The sequence below is a fragment of the Centroberyx affinis genome, unplaced genomic scaffold, assembly GCF_046629955.1.
Source record: "Centroberyx affinis isolate AG114_WGS23_722 - 3 ecotype Tasmania unplaced genomic scaffold, CSIRO-AGI_Caff_v1 ptg000377l_1, whole genome shotgun sequence".
NCBI classification, from domain to species: domain Eukaryota; kingdom Metazoa; phylum Chordata; class Actinopteri; order Beryciformes; family Berycidae; genus Centroberyx; species Centroberyx affinis.
In genome coordinates, this window is record NW_027279046.1 from 26,975 (window position 1) to 44,950 (window position 17,976).

At 42.1% G+C, this 17,976-nt stretch overlaps 1 protein-coding gene across 2 annotated transcripts in view; it reads right to left on the reverse strand.

The window, feature by feature from the left end:
* Window positions 1-2,161: 2,161 nt before the first annotated feature.
* The window catches only part of LOC139641481 (polypeptide N-acetylgalactosaminyltransferase 10-like), a 96,307-nt gene continuing 80,492 nt past the window's right edge, over window positions 2,162-17,976 (reverse strand). Inside the window, exons 9-12 of one of the 2 annotated variants that reach the window (XM_071515893.1) lie at window positions 9,759-9,980; window positions 8,684-8,800; window positions 5,346-5,495; window positions 2,162-3,521 (exon numbers count right to left, since the gene is read on the reverse strand). In XM_071515893.1, coding sequence (XP_071371994.1) covers window positions 3,357-3,521; window positions 5,346-5,495; window positions 8,684-8,800; window positions 9,759-9,980 — 654 coding nt within the window. In that variant the 3' untranslated portion in view covers window positions 2,162-3,356. The remainder of the gene's footprint in view (window positions 3,522-5,345; window positions 5,496-8,683; window positions 8,801-9,758; window positions 9,981-17,976) is intronic. The other variant, XM_071515894.1, reaches the window with a different exon arrangement.

The following is a 17,976-nucleotide window of genomic DNA, read 5'->3' on the forward strand; positions in this document are numbered from 1 at the left end:
TATAAAGTTAAAATATATTTCAATTTAAAAATGAATGCTTGGACATGATCAATAAGCTAAAATCACTTCTAATTTAGCATTTTCACGGCTCACTAACCTCCTGTCCAGCTTTACTGCATATGGACACTGAAGGTTAAATCATCTAACTCTACCCAGTGGAAATTGGGAAGCTCACCACTGCTAATGTTGTGTGTTTGCTTTCCATGAAGGGATTTTGCAATGTGTAAAAAAAAGTGGGACTTCTGCGATGGCGACATGTTTAGGACACAAAATCTGTCGCGGCAAAAGCAGAAATTCAGCTACATGTGGTGAGCAAGTCAAGAACAAAGCTTTTATGGTAAAACCAATAGGTTGGTTTGTAATACCCATAATAATACCCATTCCACAATCCACACCCAGTCAGACAGATAGGAAAAAATATAACTATATAGATCTGTAACGCAATATTAGGGGAAACAATAAGCTAGCGGTGAACTCAAAGCAGAACACAAAATTTTAAGATGTCTTGGCCACAAAACCTTGCATATTAGGGTTTTTGGAGTTGATAATGACAAAAATGTGCCAATGTGATGCCGATATATTCAGTAATATATTTTTTTTGTTTTTGTTGTATAATGGTGTATAATGTCCTAATTGTTTATGTGAGGATCTATATTAAGTCTGACTGGGTTTCAGCCTCACCTGCACACTGCTACTGCTTTACACAATGCTATTTGATGTAAATTTCTCCTTATGTGTGCAGAAAAAAAACTTCTACTAATACACAGTATATGTTAGAGGATGTGATGGTTTTTGGTGTACTACTGACTGCTGAAATCCAACACGCCACAATACTACATTACATTTTTCTGCTTCACAAAACAGGATTAGCGTATTGATGAAGGCACAGACCGGAGCTTCCCTACAGCATAGCAAACATACATTGCATTGACATAGAAACTGTATTAGATCATCGGCTAAACTAGGACCAAAGCATCAAAACAAAAGACAGAATAAAGAACATTTCACTTTAAGGAAACTAGATGGGTGTAAAAAGGTGGATGGTAAAATAGGCAAATCAGTATTTCACTGCCCTTTCCTATAGAAGTATTTTGGGTTGAACAAGAAAAATCAGAAAACAAAAAAAAAAAAACTCCAACAACATCCAACAACAGCATGACGTCATGATCAACATATAAGGAGGGTCTTCATAGGGCCATGGGTAACTTTTCAAGGCAGGAGAAAACATGGTTAAATAGTCTCTTTAGCTCTATTCACAGCCAATAAACAATTACATTAGTGTTCATTTAGAAAGCCATACAAGAATCACATACAATGCCAGTGGCGCCTTAGATGTCCTGCACTGGGGTTGAGGTCAATTCATTGTTCAATTCCAATTGTAAATTAAAAAATAGAATTTACATAACAACGATCAAGCTTTCATTCTCAATCATTTCCTTTCAGATCGCGTACATGATTACTTATAAGAGGTTTTTTTTCATAGCGAAAGATTCCCAGGTTTTCACTTTCTGAATTGAGCGAATTGTCCCCCCCCCCCCCCCCTCCCCCTCCCCCTCCCCCTCCCTCGCCTCGGACATCTGGACCACCGGCAGCAGCTCCACCGGCACCCAGCCAGGCCTACATCTACTCTTCTTCCAACAAGGCACTAAGATTTCATTCAAGTTTATCATTACAAGTGCTTTATGCATTTTAAACCGCCACATTCGTCTCAGTCCCGGAGCGACCTCGGGGCAAGCCTACCTACAGAACCAACTCCACTCCACCGCCCCCTCCTATCTTCCCGGTCACCGTCCGCTAACCTGATGTGTCAGCCGGGCAGCCAGCCAGCCGTGCTGCGAATCAGCCGGCCTGCCAGTCAACTAGCCAGTCAGCTAGCCGGTCAGCCCCCCTCCCCCTCTCCCCCCCCCCCCGTCCCCCCCCGTCCCCCCCCGTCCCCCAGCCTGCTGCTACGCGTCGTGACCCCGCGCTAGACCGTTTGTGATGAGGTCGTTCCGGTGGTTGACTGGCCTCATTCCGCAGACCAGCGGAGGCAGGCAGACTGTAGGTGGGGAGATTTTAAGAACTCTGACAGCCGCTCCCGCCCCCATCACCACCCCCCCCCCCCCCCCACCACCACCACCACAACAACAAACAACCCCCCCGGCAGCAGCAGACCGCACGCCGCTCACAAACCCATCACCACCACCGCCTTAGATACCGCTTGCCTCTGAGTAATAAAAGAAGAACGTGGCACAGTAGCATAGCTGCGTACTACTCAGACACAGCTACAGATGATTAGAGAAAAGGAGGGAGAGGATAGAGGGAGAGGATAGAGGGAGGAGTGCGAGGTGCGCTGCAGGTTGGCGTTTCCTTCCCTTAAGCTCTCTTGTCAGCTTCCATGTGGTGCATTCAGGGCATCGCTGCCCACCTAGATCTCCCTCCAACCGCACAGAGGAAGCACCGACCATGAGAAACTACAAGCCGGGGGGCAGGACATGGGGAAGGATGGGGAGGGGAGGGAGAGAGACAATGGGGATGTAAAAGAGAATCAATCCAAGGTGATTTTCAGAGTGGTTCTGCCTGGCTTCACCCAGGTGTCAGGATGACTTTGGCTCAGCAGGAGCCCCCCCGGGGGGGTTGTCAGAGCCGGGGAGACATAAGGGGATTTGAGAAGGAGAATGGAGAAGGTGAGCGGAGGTGCACTCATGCACAGAGATAGAGACGGACACGGAGGCAAAGGCAGCTGGGAAAGACAAGAGGGGGAAAAGGGAAAGAGATGGAGACGGGGGGATAAGGGTAGATAGATAGAGGTAGATAGAGGGAAAAATGTGCACAAAAAGACAGAGAGAGAGAGAGGGGGGGGGGGGAGAAAGGCGATAAAGGCAGAGACAAAATGAAACACAGACAAAGGGCAGGAGGGAAGAGAGAGAGAGAGAGAAACTGAGAAAAGACAGATAACCAATCACAAAGTGAGATAGACCCGCCACCACCTGACACTGTGACAGACCAAATACCTCCAACGCACACAGTCACCTTTCAGCAGAAACCCATCCATCAAAGCATAAGACAATTCCCGAAAAACCTCGACTCAATCTCTCCCCTAACCGATGTTGTCTAACCAGCTTGCCCAATGCTCTCCCCGTCCTCCTTCACCCCCTTAACACCCCCCAAAACAACCCACTGGACCACAAAGGGAAACAGCTGTCACCGCGGCGCCCGGCTATGTGGGGGATCCGAATGAACTTAAAACTTAAACCCCATTTTCACAGCAGCAGCAGCAGCAGCAGCAGCTCCAGCTCCACTCCCGCTTGCGTTCTCTGAGTCGATGGTCGCTAGTCCGTCTGGTGGATCTCTACGGTTCGTGGCGTGCGGCGGCCTCAGTTGTTCCCGCGGTTGAAGCGCTCCAGCACCGTGGCGTTGGTTCTCTCAAACAGCCACTGCTGGCTGGGAGAGCCGGGGTCACAGGTGTTCATGAAGACGCGGCGCTCTGTAGGGCTGCTGTCGATGCAGCTGTTACTGACCGGGTGGTACAGGCTCTTGTCCTGCGGGGGGGGGGGGGGGGGGAGAGAGAGGGAGAAGAAAGAGGAAATATGCCCGATGATGTGTAGAATCAACCAAGAGTGAGAAATCAGCCACCTTCACTATTTTACTAGCTTTTTTAGAATAGGAGAGAGCATCTGACTGATGGTTGGTTGTGATGAGACGATCTGCTTATCTCACGATACGATTCGATATGTGATATCAGGTTCACGTAGGGCTGGGCGATATGGTTGAAATCAATATCATGATAATCATAGGGATTTTTCTCGATATCAGTATATATATCACGATATGGTTCATGTATGCAAAATCACATTAAATAATCAAATTAATGTTCATCTCATTGAACCGAATGGTAATGTTAGGTGTGATGTCAAACAAAACAGAAATATTCAAATAATATTCCTACCATACCTCATTTTATGAGAGTTTTTAAGTAAAATTTGCTTGTCATCATCAATTTAGACAGAAGAAATGTGTGTCATGATATCAAAATATCTTCATATCATCACGATATGATTCCACTGAAAGACGATACACGATAATATTGAATTATCGCCCAGCCCTAGGTTCACGATTCAATACAGCCATGATATGATGTAATCAGTAAATGTTCAATGACACCGAAATCTGACTGTGCAGAATTGTGTTTATTTCTGAGACACAAATCTTTCTCGCGATGGCATTGGCTCGCTAGAACGTAAACAATAATTTAAAAATGGCAAATAATATAATTTGGATGGAGAGCCTGAGAAATTGTGATGGACAAGCCACCTGATTTGTGATTACTACAGCAGAATAGTGGTTGCATTTTTGATTTGGTTTGTTTAGGTTACAAGTCAACTAGGCCTTGTAAACAAAAGTCACATGGACTCAGAAGTAGCTTGTTTATTGGACAGAGTTTTGGCAACCTGTCATCCTGCAAAGTTAGGGATTTTAGTGGCAAGGGGGATTCAAAACAGAAAGATTATTGTTTGGTGCGCACTTGCATTCGAATGCCATTGTTTTCAGCTATAAAGACAAACTGAACTACATGCTTTCTCTATGGCTTGACTCTGTGAGTGCTGTATGAATGTGCCGTCATACATACCACGGCATTTTATGTTTCTCACGGTTCTCATGATCACAACATGCCTGAAAGCTCCAGTACTTTAGTGGAAATGCGGGAAAATTCACATCTACACATCCTCCAACAAGAAAAAAACAAACAAAAAAACAACCAGAAAGGGCCAGCGGCTCCAGTTCCAGTTTTGTTTAGGTTAGGTGTCCACAATTCACGTCTCCCAACTCCCAAATGCAGCCACCGTTCAGTTTTTGCAGCAGTTCTGTTATTTTGACGGCTTTGCATCAGTTTCTGTGTGAAGCGAGGACCAAACTTCAAGAAGTTCAAACAAACTGCTTCAAACACGCTTGATGTGAAAGCCTAAATGCCCGAAATGTAAAAAAAAATGGAAATGTAGTCTCCAGTGGTGATCCATTATTCTCCGTCACTTTTCTGTAACACCACAGTTGGTGCATTGTAACAGCATTATAGAAGCATAATGAGGTCTCCTCAAGCTCCCTCAGTGGGGTTTCAGCTTTAGGGTAGATTCTAGTTTCAAAGTGCACAAACCAAGTGTACAATGAATAAAATAACCTAGCAACCATTAATGTTGAAGCGATTATGTTGGCAGGTTCGTTATTTTCTACTCAGAGGGAGGGAGAGAGAACAAAAGCGATATAGAGAAAGAGATAGAGAGAGACAGACTGACAGAGAGAGAGAGAGGGAAATAAGCAGGTAACACGTTCTGTTATTAGAACCCAGTGTCCACTTTCTCCTCCCGTACCTTCCTGTAGCGCCACAGCTGGTTGCCCTTCATGCCGTGGCAGTCGTACAGGGTGACGGGGCTGTTGTGGGAGATGGCGTCGAAGCAAACCTTCTTGGTGTGCATGGGGTCGCCCACCCGGACGTCCTCCCTCCAGCCGAACGTAAACACCTGCAGGGAACACGCCGCAACTGTGATATCAGAGGCTTTTTCTCGCTTGATTCAATGCTGAAAGTTTAAAAAAAAACTAAAGGCTAAAAGCGCAGGGATGTAGTCAGGAAGTTTATTGGAGTTTATTGGCTGCTCATGTTAGTAATACAAGAACTTAGGTTTCATTAAGTGTTGCACCTTTTTAAAGTTGTTCAGGAAAAGAGCATGAACGTAAAGGTTTCTCTCTAGCTGAGTAAAAGAGACAGGATTTGGAAATACTATTTATGAGTGAGCTTGCTAAGGCCCTTTCAATTACTGGCTGTGCATTATGTCGGTAATACTGAAAAATCAAACCCCTGCCTGCCTGAGCGTTTGTAGATGTTTCAGTCTCTGAGAATCTGCATGCAGCGGAGTTAAAAGAGACTTCTCCGCAGCAGGATCACAAGCCAGTGTGGCTTCTGTGGATAATAACCCGTCTAATTTATCAAGTTAAACCTGGAATATTAACGAGTCCCTGAGGATAGGATCATGAATACAATTCCTAATAGGGGGAATGCCCTGTGTAAGTGAAACATGCTCATGGTGACTGTTGCATAGAGACACAAATCATTAATTTAAAAACACCACACCGCTAAGTAAAGGATGGAATAAATGGTCTTTGCTATATAAGTACTGTATTTGGGCTCTAATATAGTTATAATCCTCTTACCAGGGGCCTAATTTACATTCCTATTGATTGTGTTGAGATGAAACTAATCAGTTGAATTCACTAATGAAATGTTTTCATTCCAGAGCTGGGAAAAAAAAGGGTTAAAGCTACCCTGATAATATTCCTGAACAGAGAGAATGCTATGAATAGAAATAACAGAAATAACACAAGGAAAGAGGTAGAAGATACATTTTTTTTTTTTTACTTATAAAGCGTCTCAGCATCAATGTCACCAAGCCAAATTCTTGTACATTTATTGTACTTGTCTATTAAAGTGATTGTGATTCTAATTTTGGATCTTACTGTGGTCCGAAAAAAAAAAAAAAAAAAGACCCTGGCCTATGTGTTTGCATTTTGCAGACAGAGAAGCACATTCCTGCAAATCACTACCATCAGCAACACCCACGCGTCCCTCATTCCTCTCCATTAGGATTTTTTGAATGAGTGCCTCCGCTCCTCTAGTACCAAATCAAAAAGCCCGACAAGGACAGCTGCCAGAAGGCCTTGTGTGATTTGCAGTGGCGCCATTTCCCCCTGGTGCTGAATACAGATCATAACTATGGCAGAGATTAAGCTACAACGCATCTTCAGATTACAGCAATTAAACTGTCAGAGCTCAGAGCCGCAGTATTTCCACTGTGGAAACAAAGAGGGGACATGCAGTCCGTCGAGGTTGTATTATGAGCTTGACTTAAAGATCTTTGGGGTGACATCTGGAACAAACAGTCTCTGTTAGAACAATGCAAAGATAATGAAGCTATGCAGCGTGAGCGATGTTTATGTGTCTGATTTATATGGGTCTCCTTGAGAGGGAGGAAAATCGCAGAGGACAGACAAGCTATCACGAGGCTGAAATGTCATGAGACTAATCTAAAACCTCAGGATCCCCTCTGCTGAAGGATGGCCCAGCCAGAAAGTCCGTCCCATAACCAAAACGTCACTGGATCAATTCCCCCAAAAGTCAGTATGTGTCCATCAACAGCCATGTGTCCTGTTAAAGGGTCCATGACATTGAACTCTGATCAGCTCACTCGGTTATTTTAACTGCTCTGACTAATAGGCTTGGGCGATATCCAAAATTGGGCGATATCCAAAATAATGTATTCAATATTATTATAATATCGGCCCAAGCCTACTGACTAATGTTATGTTCAGGCAGCTCAAATCAAAATTTTTCACACGTCCATTACGAGTCGAGTATTTTCCACTACCACATTCGTAGGTGGTTTGAAATGTGATTCATTTCAAACCGTCATCTCTGAAAATGCAGCTCAGTCTGACCACTCAGACCGGGTTTCAATTGTTTAGTTTTTTTCTCGTCACTCCCTGTGTGACACATATGTGATGTCACAAAGAGATGTGACAGGGAGAGAAGAGAACAACAAACATCAAGGAGAAGCAGCGGTTGAGAGCAACTGTGCCTGAACAAAGAAGTTTCCTGCCTTGTCAACAACATGGCAGACAGCAGCCTCCTCCATCGCTGACATCTCATTCTGCACCGCGACTTTCAGATTTGCCGGACAGAAACCGCGTCTGTAGTCGGCGTGCTCACGTCTTGCTTTGTTACTATGACAACCAATGTCGTAATGACAGGAAATGGAACTTGTCTAAACACACAAATCTGATCTGGTCGCTTGTAAATTACAAAGTGGACAGTCAAGCCTTCCAGGTCAAAATTTGAGAAACAAAATGGATTTGCCTCGACATAGCTTAAGAGTGTCAGCAGAGGTGTGACCAAATCAGCTTTGCTCAAGTCCCAAGTCAATCAAGTCCCAAGTCTAAATGTAGAAAGTCAAGTCCAAGTCAAGTCCATGTCACTAATGTCAAGTCTCAAGTCTAAATGTAGAACAGCAAGTCAAGTCAGAACAAATCAAGAGTCCAGTATCAATTTAATATCTTAAAGAAAACTAAATATCTAGGACTTTTCAGTGCAATATGGTTTTAATAGGATAAAAACTTGGTAAGAGCATCATGAGTTTGATTTCTATAATCAGTTTCAACTTCAATAAATTCAAAATCATTCATCCATACAAATTCAGAAAACCGTCTGGTGGAACAAATCTCACCAGAACCCCAATCTCAGTCTCAAGCAATTAAAAATCTAGTCCCCATCTCCGAGTGTCAGCTAAAGCAGTGATTCTCAACCTTTTTCATATCAAGGACCCCTAGTTTAGTCCACATTAGAGCCACGGACCTCCATTTGATTAGATTTTGTCTCTCGGACCCAAATCTGAGAATATTTTTATTGTCAGATATGATTTTGTCCGGAATTCCATGACTGTCTGTATTGTAGGCAGAGAGATAACAGAGAAGCTATGATCAAAACAGTTGTTCTTCTACATTCTCTAATTGTGTTAACTTCTTGTAAATGAAATAATGCTGAAGTTTAACAATTCATCAATTTGCTGGGGACCCCCTGGAACCCCCTCAAGGACCCCCTGGTGGTCCCCGGACCCCACGTTGAGAACCGCTGAGCTAAAAGGTCTAAAGCGGCCCTCACCTGTCCGTGGCTCCAGCCCGTCTCGCTGCGCCCCTTCACACAACTCTCCAGGCGGATGGGGCTTCCCGACACAAAGTGCTTACTCTCCATACACATGCTGCTGCCCACGTTACGTACCTACAACACACACACACACACACACACACACACACACACACACACACACACACACACAGAAAAAACACAGATACAAACACATGATATATTTAGGCCTGTGCCAATGTGAAGAGTACGATCATATTTGCCAAAATTATCTCGATATTCGATATTATCCCGATTATTAATAAGATGAAAACCTTAAAAACAGTAATGTGTTATGCTTCGGTTACTTAAAAACTATCATGTCAAAATTATCTCGATATTATCTTGATTATTAATAAGATGAAAACCTTAAAAACAGTACTGTGTTATGCTTCGGTTACTTAAAAACTATCATGTCAATAGGAAGACATTTCTCTTTTTTTTAAACATGTTTTAATGCGAGACTGTAGAACATATGTAAAATATTTATGTCAAATATTGAGCTTTGCGCTTGTTATGTGGTGTAGCGGGTGTGGTTTGGGATGGTGTGAGAGCCCTTATGTGTGTGTGTATGTCCTTGTAAATGTTACTATTGTTGATTGTTTTGTGTCGTTGGATTGTTTAATTTATTATCATTATTATTATTTATGTATTTTGTTTTGTTTATATGTTGTTAACTTCTATGTTTTGTGCCTGAGGACCCCCCCTCGAAAACGAGATGGTGCATCTCAAGGGGTTTATCCTCTAATGAAATTTTGAAATAAATTCAGCCTCCTATCAAGTCGGTGGTTATCGCATTGGTCACGGTAATAACGATTAGGTGTCATAACCGTTACTGTTTTATACCACAATATATAGCGATACCTGTTATTGTCCCATTCCTAGATATCACAGGTTCAAATCTGACAACTTTTGGTACATATTGTTCCCTCTGCTCCCACCTAATGTCCTTGTCACTCTCTTCTACACTGTTTAAGAAGAAGCAGAAAAGCCATGTGCAGTGTATCTGTCTGTTCTTGGTTCTTGGTCTGAAGTGCAGACTTGCGGCTCGTACCTCTCCCCAGGCGGCGGCGGGCGGCTCCACCGGTGGGTAATGTTTGGGCAGGTCCCAGGCGACCTCGCTCATGAACCACTTGAAGCTCTTGCAGTCGAGGCTGTTCCTCAGCTCCTTCTGCACCGTCATGTCTCCCGCCGACAGGTGGCGGTACTCCGGCCGGCGCTGGTAGATGAACTCGGCGTACTCGTCCATCCACACCTCCGCCACGCGCTTCAGGTTCTGAAACCACAATCACAGTGAAACGTTTTAGGCGTTCAGCTGAAACTCGCCACTGGGCGTGGGCGATATCCATATCGCGATACTGTCCCGCCAAAATATCATGATATACGATATTATCGCTGTAGGACGTTTTTTTTTTTCTTTTTTGTATTTTCTTTTATTTATCCTAAATTTCATCTAATCATAATTAGAAATTTGATCTTACTATTCAAGCATTAGAGGAAACAACAGACATTTGGTGTAATCTTCTCATCCCTCCTATTTCCAAAAAAACGAGCTGATTGTGGAAAAAGGGAACCCACTTGAAGTAAGTAAAAAGACTTTTCCACTAATGATTAGTTATTTTTTTACTATCCTACCACTAGGTAGATAATATGGTAATATTTTGTGAATATCGCAATTTTTTCCACGATATCAAGTATCGCCCCACCGATATTATCGAACAACGGCCCAAGCCTACTCGCAACCTCAGCAACAATGACAGCAACAGTAAAATGACAGTAAAATTTCTAGATCGGCAATGTTACAAGCAATGAATAGTAAGGATTTCAAGGATCAGAGCCACAGTGTAATTTCTTAATTTGTATATTTCACAATATTCTTGTGACCTATGACTGAACCTGTAGTGCTAAAAAAAGAAATAAAAGGCAAGGAGAGAGACAGAAGTGTTTTTTTTTGTTGCAAATTTGTGATGTGGTATAAATAGAGTGATTTTTGATGTGTACTGAAATAAATTCCACTTCCCTGGTCTACAGTATGTGACAATAAAAGCAACTTGAACTTATTAAATAAAAATAGACAATTAGGAAGATAAAGAGAAAAGTCACACAGGAGTTTATTAGTAGATCTGTGTGTTAGGCGCTGTGCGGATTCTCTTAAGACTTCATCCCAACTTCCTGCCTTCCCTGAAATACTGAAGAAGCTTCCTGCCATCCTTGATGTATTGATTGATCTGACTTGACAAGACCGATCAAAGCAGCTGTGTAGAAAGGCTGCCAGTCTTCATGCTAGACCTGTCATCGCGTCCAAGGAAGGCAGTGATGAAAAATAAATGCAACTTGTCACTAGTCATGAAAGAAGATATAACACTGAATTCAATTACGCACTAGTTTACAACTTGGCTTCATAAAAGAGAGATGTGTGACTATTTACAATACACATAGTGACATCAGGGAGGCGTGGTGAGACCATCCCATAACTGAAAGGCAACTGGATTGATCCCTCTAGTAATATGATAATGGGGAAAACATGATTCAGTCTAGAGCTGCAACGATTAATCGATTAGTTGTCAACTATTAAATTAATCGCCAACTATTTTGATAATCGATTAATCGGTTTGAGTAATTTTTTCAGAAAAATTAGTCAAAATTCTCTGATTCCAGCTTCTTAAATGTGAATATTTTCTGGTTTCTTTACTCCTCTATGACAGTAAACTGAATATCTTTGGGTTGTGGACAAAACAAGACATTTGAGGACGTCATCTTGGGCTTTGGGAAACACTGATCCACATTTTTCACCATTTTCTGACATTTTATAGACCAAACAACTAATCGATTAATCGAGAAAATAATCGACAGATTAATCGACAATGAAAATAATCCTTAGTTGCAGCCCTAATTCAGTCATAAATGGATTTCTCTCCTTAAGAAAGTGACGTTAAAGTCAAACTTCCTGCCGGTAGTTTTGGATTTTGAACATGGTGCAAGGCAAACTTTATTTACATAGCACATTTCATACAAGGCAAATACAATGTGCTTCACATAAAACACGCATCTCACTTTCGTCTAGTCAGGTTTCTGTGTCTCGTTTCTTTTTATTACTTTAGGTCGCAGTTTAAACAGTTTAACAAACGCTCTCCTTTCTGTAAGATGTCTCCTGCCTCCTGGACGTTGCTCTGTATCCGGTTACGTTTGCCCTCATACACAGAAGTAAAACACCAAAAGAAATCAGACTAAGGGTAAACATGTACCGAATTATTGTAAAAGTTATGCACAAAAACCTAGCTGTGGTAATCGTGTTTCCCATAATGCGATAACGGCCTTTATCCGATTAAGGAAATGGCACTATGCCGTTTACGTGACCAATTGAATAATCAGGGAATTACCTTAGTGGGATTATTAGTGTTATTAGTTTATTAGTATGCATGTAAACGTACTCAATGTGTGTCCATCAACAGCCATGTGTCCTGTTGTTGTGAAGCTGACCCAACACCTGCTCACTGCCTCCAAGTTGCTCTAGCAAGGCCAAGGTTTAGGCATCAGCTAAATGCCTAAAAAATGTAAATGTACTGTGCAGGGTGAGAATATATAAAAAGACCAATTGTGGATATTCATAAGGAAGAAGAGTGAAATGTATTGTAGCTACACTGCAAGAGAGATGAACAGATTGACTGTCAGTTCAGCACAAAGTTGAGGGTTATGATCATAGAAGCCTGGAGAAAAAAAAAAAGAAGAGATGAAGATTTATGAAGCGGGTCGTCTCGCACGCCCAGACCTCTTTCTCTCTCTCTCTCTCTTTGCTCCAATTCATTTTAGCGCGGTGCCACCTGCAGCTCTGGTTTCAACCCTTTGTCAGGGCCGACTATTGGGAAAAAAATAATGTGCCAAAAGATGTTGAAACTGTTACAGCTGCTTGAAAGTTGTCAGTAAGAGATAGATCATTTGGATGGCACGCTGAGATAAAAGTGCTCTCCTCAGATTTCCCCGGGACAGGAATATCCAGAAGCCAGACTTCTTGATATAATTTGTCTGTTAGGTTGGCCTACATACATTTAAAAAATGAAGGGTGGTTGTCTTAGATCACAGCGATCCCAAAATGTTGGCTGGGACAGGAACTGAGTGCGTTTGCCTTTTTGTTTTTTATCTCACTTGCACAATATTTGTATTTTGGCTCTTCTTTCATCTTGAATTGTACTTTATGAGTGTTTTTTTTTTTCTTTTTCTTTTTATCACGTCACAAACTATCTCTGCACAAATAAACTAGACCACAAGAAACCCGTTGTTGTCTAGTGTTGCTTCAAAAGATTCAAATTTCGATTTTGATCACAGTGTTTTCCAGCCATATTAAAACAATATACAACACAGAGGAGCATAAAAACACTGGAATTTGTTTATGTAAGAGCTGTGAAGTATATCCATTTTGTAGAGGTAAACATCATCATTCAGTATCTCTAAAATACAGAGGCTCCAGCCTGTAAGTGTATCATTTCGGGGGAGTTACCTCATCTGATTTCTCATTTTGGACAAAACTCATTTGTTGGTGGAATAAAAAGGTAAGCAGGCTGATCTCTGCCACTCTGGCACTACAAGCTGTGGCCAACAATGACTGTAGCCCAGACGGCTTCTTCACTACAGCCAATGGCTTCTTTAAGCTCAGACAATTGCACACATGAAAGATTTACACCTCAGCAATGGGGAAATCCATCCGTCTGAAGCTTCTGAGGTGTATAGCAGTGAAAACACAGGGCCTGTCAGCCCCCGAGGTAAAGGACGTGTGTCTGGGAATACAGATTGTAGCGGCTTGGAGGTACGGATGCTGGAATGAATGAGAATACAGATTCTGAAGGCCTCCGAGGAAAGAATAAACACAAGTCCTCCGGCCTTTGGAGGTACAGACATAGAGGAAAAAGGCCCTCCAGCCACACACACACACTCACACACACACACACATACACACACACACACACTCACACACTCCCTGTAGCACAGCTTATTGCCTGTAGCCAAACTCTGGCTCTGGGCTCTCCAGGTGAAGTGGAGTTCAGTGGTACCATCTGCCTCCATGGTGACAAGAGGAAAGGGGGTTGTAGGAAGGTGTGTGTGTGTGTGTGTGTGTGTGTGTGTGTGTGTGCTGGAGGGCCTTTGTTCTCTGCATGTGCACCCGCTGAAGGGACCAGCCTGGTCTCATAAAATTTCATGAAAAGAACACAATGTCTTAAAATGCAAGTAACGCATTTCATGCACAAGACCTGACAGAAGTCATGCAAAGAATTTTTACACGTGAGTGAAGTGAAGTTTTCATTTTCAGCTAAAGCTTTTCTTATTTCACCAAAACCTGAACCTTAACTAAATTGTTTTACTTGCCTAAACTGTTAGCCAACCTTTTGACATGACCAACACTTGGAAATGGCCTGTCCAATTTGTGCTTTTGTCACATAATCCTTTCATGTCGGAAGAATATAATCTTTGTAATGTCCGCAACATGTAATCAGTGTTTCAGAGTGTGTGTGTGTGTGTGTGTGTGTGTGTGTGTGTGTGTGTGTGTGCAGCCATGGGGATAGACACACCTTGTATCTGCTTAATGGAGTTTTTTTTTTTAAACTTAATGTAAAAAGCATCACCAACTAGTCTCATTCTAGGTGCAGTATATCTACAGGCCCACACCCTGAAGCAGTCACGCTGCATATGCATGGTGGTGAACAGTTCAACCAAAGAATGAATAAACAAGACTAGACTAGAATGATTTTCCCTTTTCAGGTCGTTTTGTTTGAGTAATTATCACAGAAAGCCTAGAGGCTGAAAATGATCCAGTATTTCACAGGAAACAAGCAAAAATTTGAGAAAAATCTGAAAAATTTGACATGAAATATGCATTTTCCTATACCATAAATCATCTCGCAACCCCCCAGGGGAACCACTGTCCTAATTTTGCCATCATATGTATTAACTTGACCAGCGTTATAAAGATATGGACGCACTTGAATAGAGTTTTGCTGTAATGCGGGTGAGCTTGTGCGCACATTCAGTCCCTGGATTACCCATGGTTCCCTAGTGAAATATTTTACCATCAAGATCACTGATGTGCATGGGCAAACTGAAATTACTGACTTCCCCTGGTGAAAATACTGCTGTCTGGAGAGGGCTTATGTTAGCACCTCTTACAATAAAACCTGAATTTAATACAGTCACTATTGAGCTGGAATATAATACAATCACTATTAAACCCGAATACATTCAGTAGACCATCACTAACTACATTATAAAACCTGAATATATGGCCATCACCTTCTACAGTATAATACCTTAATAATGTATATTTTCCTAATCAACAGTAACTAGCCTCATTCTTAGTGTATTCTCTAGTATCTGTCAGCTGGAATGCATGTGGAGTGAATACAGTCAACCGTGGCAAATCAATTACAAGGTATCAAGAGAGAAAGGACTGTTAATGTAGCAGCCATTTTACCCTAATATATACAAAAGGCCACAAGAGACAAAACACAATTCATCTACAGACTGCGGTAAGTATCCCTTTGTTGTAAAACCCAACTCCCCGCTCATATCAGTATTCCACTCAGCTCCAGCAGAAAGGCTAATGGTCAGAACAACAAGGCAAAACAGAGGCCAACGGGTTCAAATTACATATTCAGCCAGGCCAAACCAAGCCAGGTTTCAGGCTGAGGCCGAGGCATACATAATGAACAGACCCGCTGCATTTCAAATGACTTGAAGCTTTATAGAACTTTCTCATTCTGTGTAGAGAGGTGTTGAAGAATACATGGAACAAAGAAACTTGAGCTCGTTTTTTCTGCATTAGCAGCTGTAGAGACTAAATAGAGTGTAATTAGTATAATATAAATATATATTGTAGATAGGGGATATTAGGGTTCGACCGCTATGGGTTTTTGAATATTTCTGTCATGAAAATGTCTTTAAATTTGACTGTTTTCATGCTAAACATGACAAGGATTTGATGTTTCCTCACATTGTGTTAGGGTGTCAGGGTGGAAAGCCTCTGAAACAGCATTCAGACCATCATGGGACACTAAAACTCTCCATTGAAACCCAGGATGATGAAATTCCTTTAGGTGGGTTAGCAGCTCCCAGCACACCTGTTCACACCTCTTCACCTATTCAAACTTGTCATGTGACAATTTCTGGTTGCATATTTGGCACTGAACCTTCTTCTTATCGTCCGTTCTTTTAAAATGTCGTCACACAACTGATTTCTTTGGCACTGGCATCTCTAGCTTCAGCGCCACGTGTTTGAGACCAAAGGGCTGCAGAGGCCAAGAAGAACCAACCAGCCAACAGACGCTCATAAACGCAATAAGTGTAAAATGAATTGGGTCAGCGGAGGGAGTCGCATACATCTCCGAAACCTACATTCAGGTTTGAATATCAACCTATTGAATGGATATATGGACTGTGGACTAGCTGGGGCCGGCTGCTAAAACGGGGGGGGGCGGCACGATCCCGTCCTCTTGATTTGATTAAGAGCCTCGCTGCCGCATTTGACACTAGTTGCTACCTTGCCGAGTGGCCTTTTGTTAGCGCCCACCGTGTTTGACTGTAACAGGCTCTTGGACATGGAGGAGAAAGGAAGGAGAGAGGAAGGAGAGGGGAGAGTCCTTGACAGAGAGAGAGAGAAAGAAAACATAAGAGCCGTCATTTCCCACTGAGCAATTTTACATTGATAAAACGTTTAAAACACGTCTAAATGGCCATAGCCGTCTAGGCTAAATTAGGTTTAAATGGGGTTGAAAAGTGAACGTTTATTAGATGTCTATACATAGACAAAATTATCCTGGACTATATGAGAGCTACGCATAGACGCAATGTTGAAATTACTTCTTGTGCTCAGATAATTATCTTGTAGGCTAGTCTACAGGACTTCTCTGGTGCATATTTTTGGTATTTACAGATATTTATTCATTATAATAATGTATTTACTGCTTGGTCTAAAATAGGTCTATACATAGCTGTAATGATCCTGGGCTATATGAGAGCTAAAGCATAGACAAGACGTTGAAATCACGTCTTTTGCTCAGAGGGTTGTTATTCTGTCTAAACTGGAAGGAACACTCAAGCTGTTCAAACACAGCACCAGACTAGCACTGATGTGTGTGAGTGTGTATAAATGTGTGTGTGTGTGTGTGTGTGTGTGTGTGTGCGTGTGAAATGTTTTGTATATTATGAATATATTTTTATGACCGTGTGCAACTCCATGACTAATGTGTGTATATTCTACGGAACGTTTGCCACCCTATTGACCGCCGTATGGAAATTGTGGATAATATTGTATATTCTGTATTTTTCTATTTTGCATAGTATTGTCGTGTGAAAAATATGTTTTCTATGAATTAATTGATTAATTGAATTATGGATTGTATTTGTAATCTCTCCAATTGCTAACTGATCAGAACCTGTCCATCCGACAGTCTGCACATCTTTGGGTGTGTGTTCTACTGTCTATCCACCACAAAGAAGAGCTTCTCCCTCAGCAATGAAAGATGCAGACCGATCATCGACTTCAAATCCGCTTGACCTTGCCCACAGTGGGGCGCCTATCGATTCAGTGAGACACACACACACACACACACACACACACACACACACACACAGATGGTGGTGATAGTGTGTTGCTGTGTGAGCGTGTATGCATTTGAGCGTTTGTCATACTGAATTATAGTACAAAGTATTAAAGTATGCAGCAGCCAGGGACGCGGGCAGGAAGAAGGCTGGAAGAAGACGAGGCTTTCTGTGACACTTGAGGGAATAAACCGTCTGTTAAATGTTTCACCAGCTGAAGCAGATTCACCATCACCTCCAGGCATTCAAGGCCAAAAGCGTTGTTTTGACAGAATACCGAGTCTGACTACACAACACATTTAGAGTAGTTCAGAAGAGGTACTTTCCTTGGTGCGAAATGACTTGGATGTTGTTTTGAAGGGCATTCCACTTGATTGCAGTGATTTGCTCGTTTTTGACTGATTTTTTTTGTGTCCTTGTTCTGTAGAACGCTTGGTGATAAACTTGTTTTATCAAAAGAATTTACATAGCTGACATAAATATGGCTTGACAACGTAATTTTCCAAATAAAACAGCACATAAGGACAAAGATAGGGACACAAAATCTCCAATAATTGTAAGGTGCTATACCTTGGTGTAATATCAGAGGATGTGCTATTAAAATGTGACTGGTACCTTTGTGAGATTTTACTTACAAAACTGAAGTCCCTGGTCTTGAACAATGGATGGATATTACAGGAGAAATA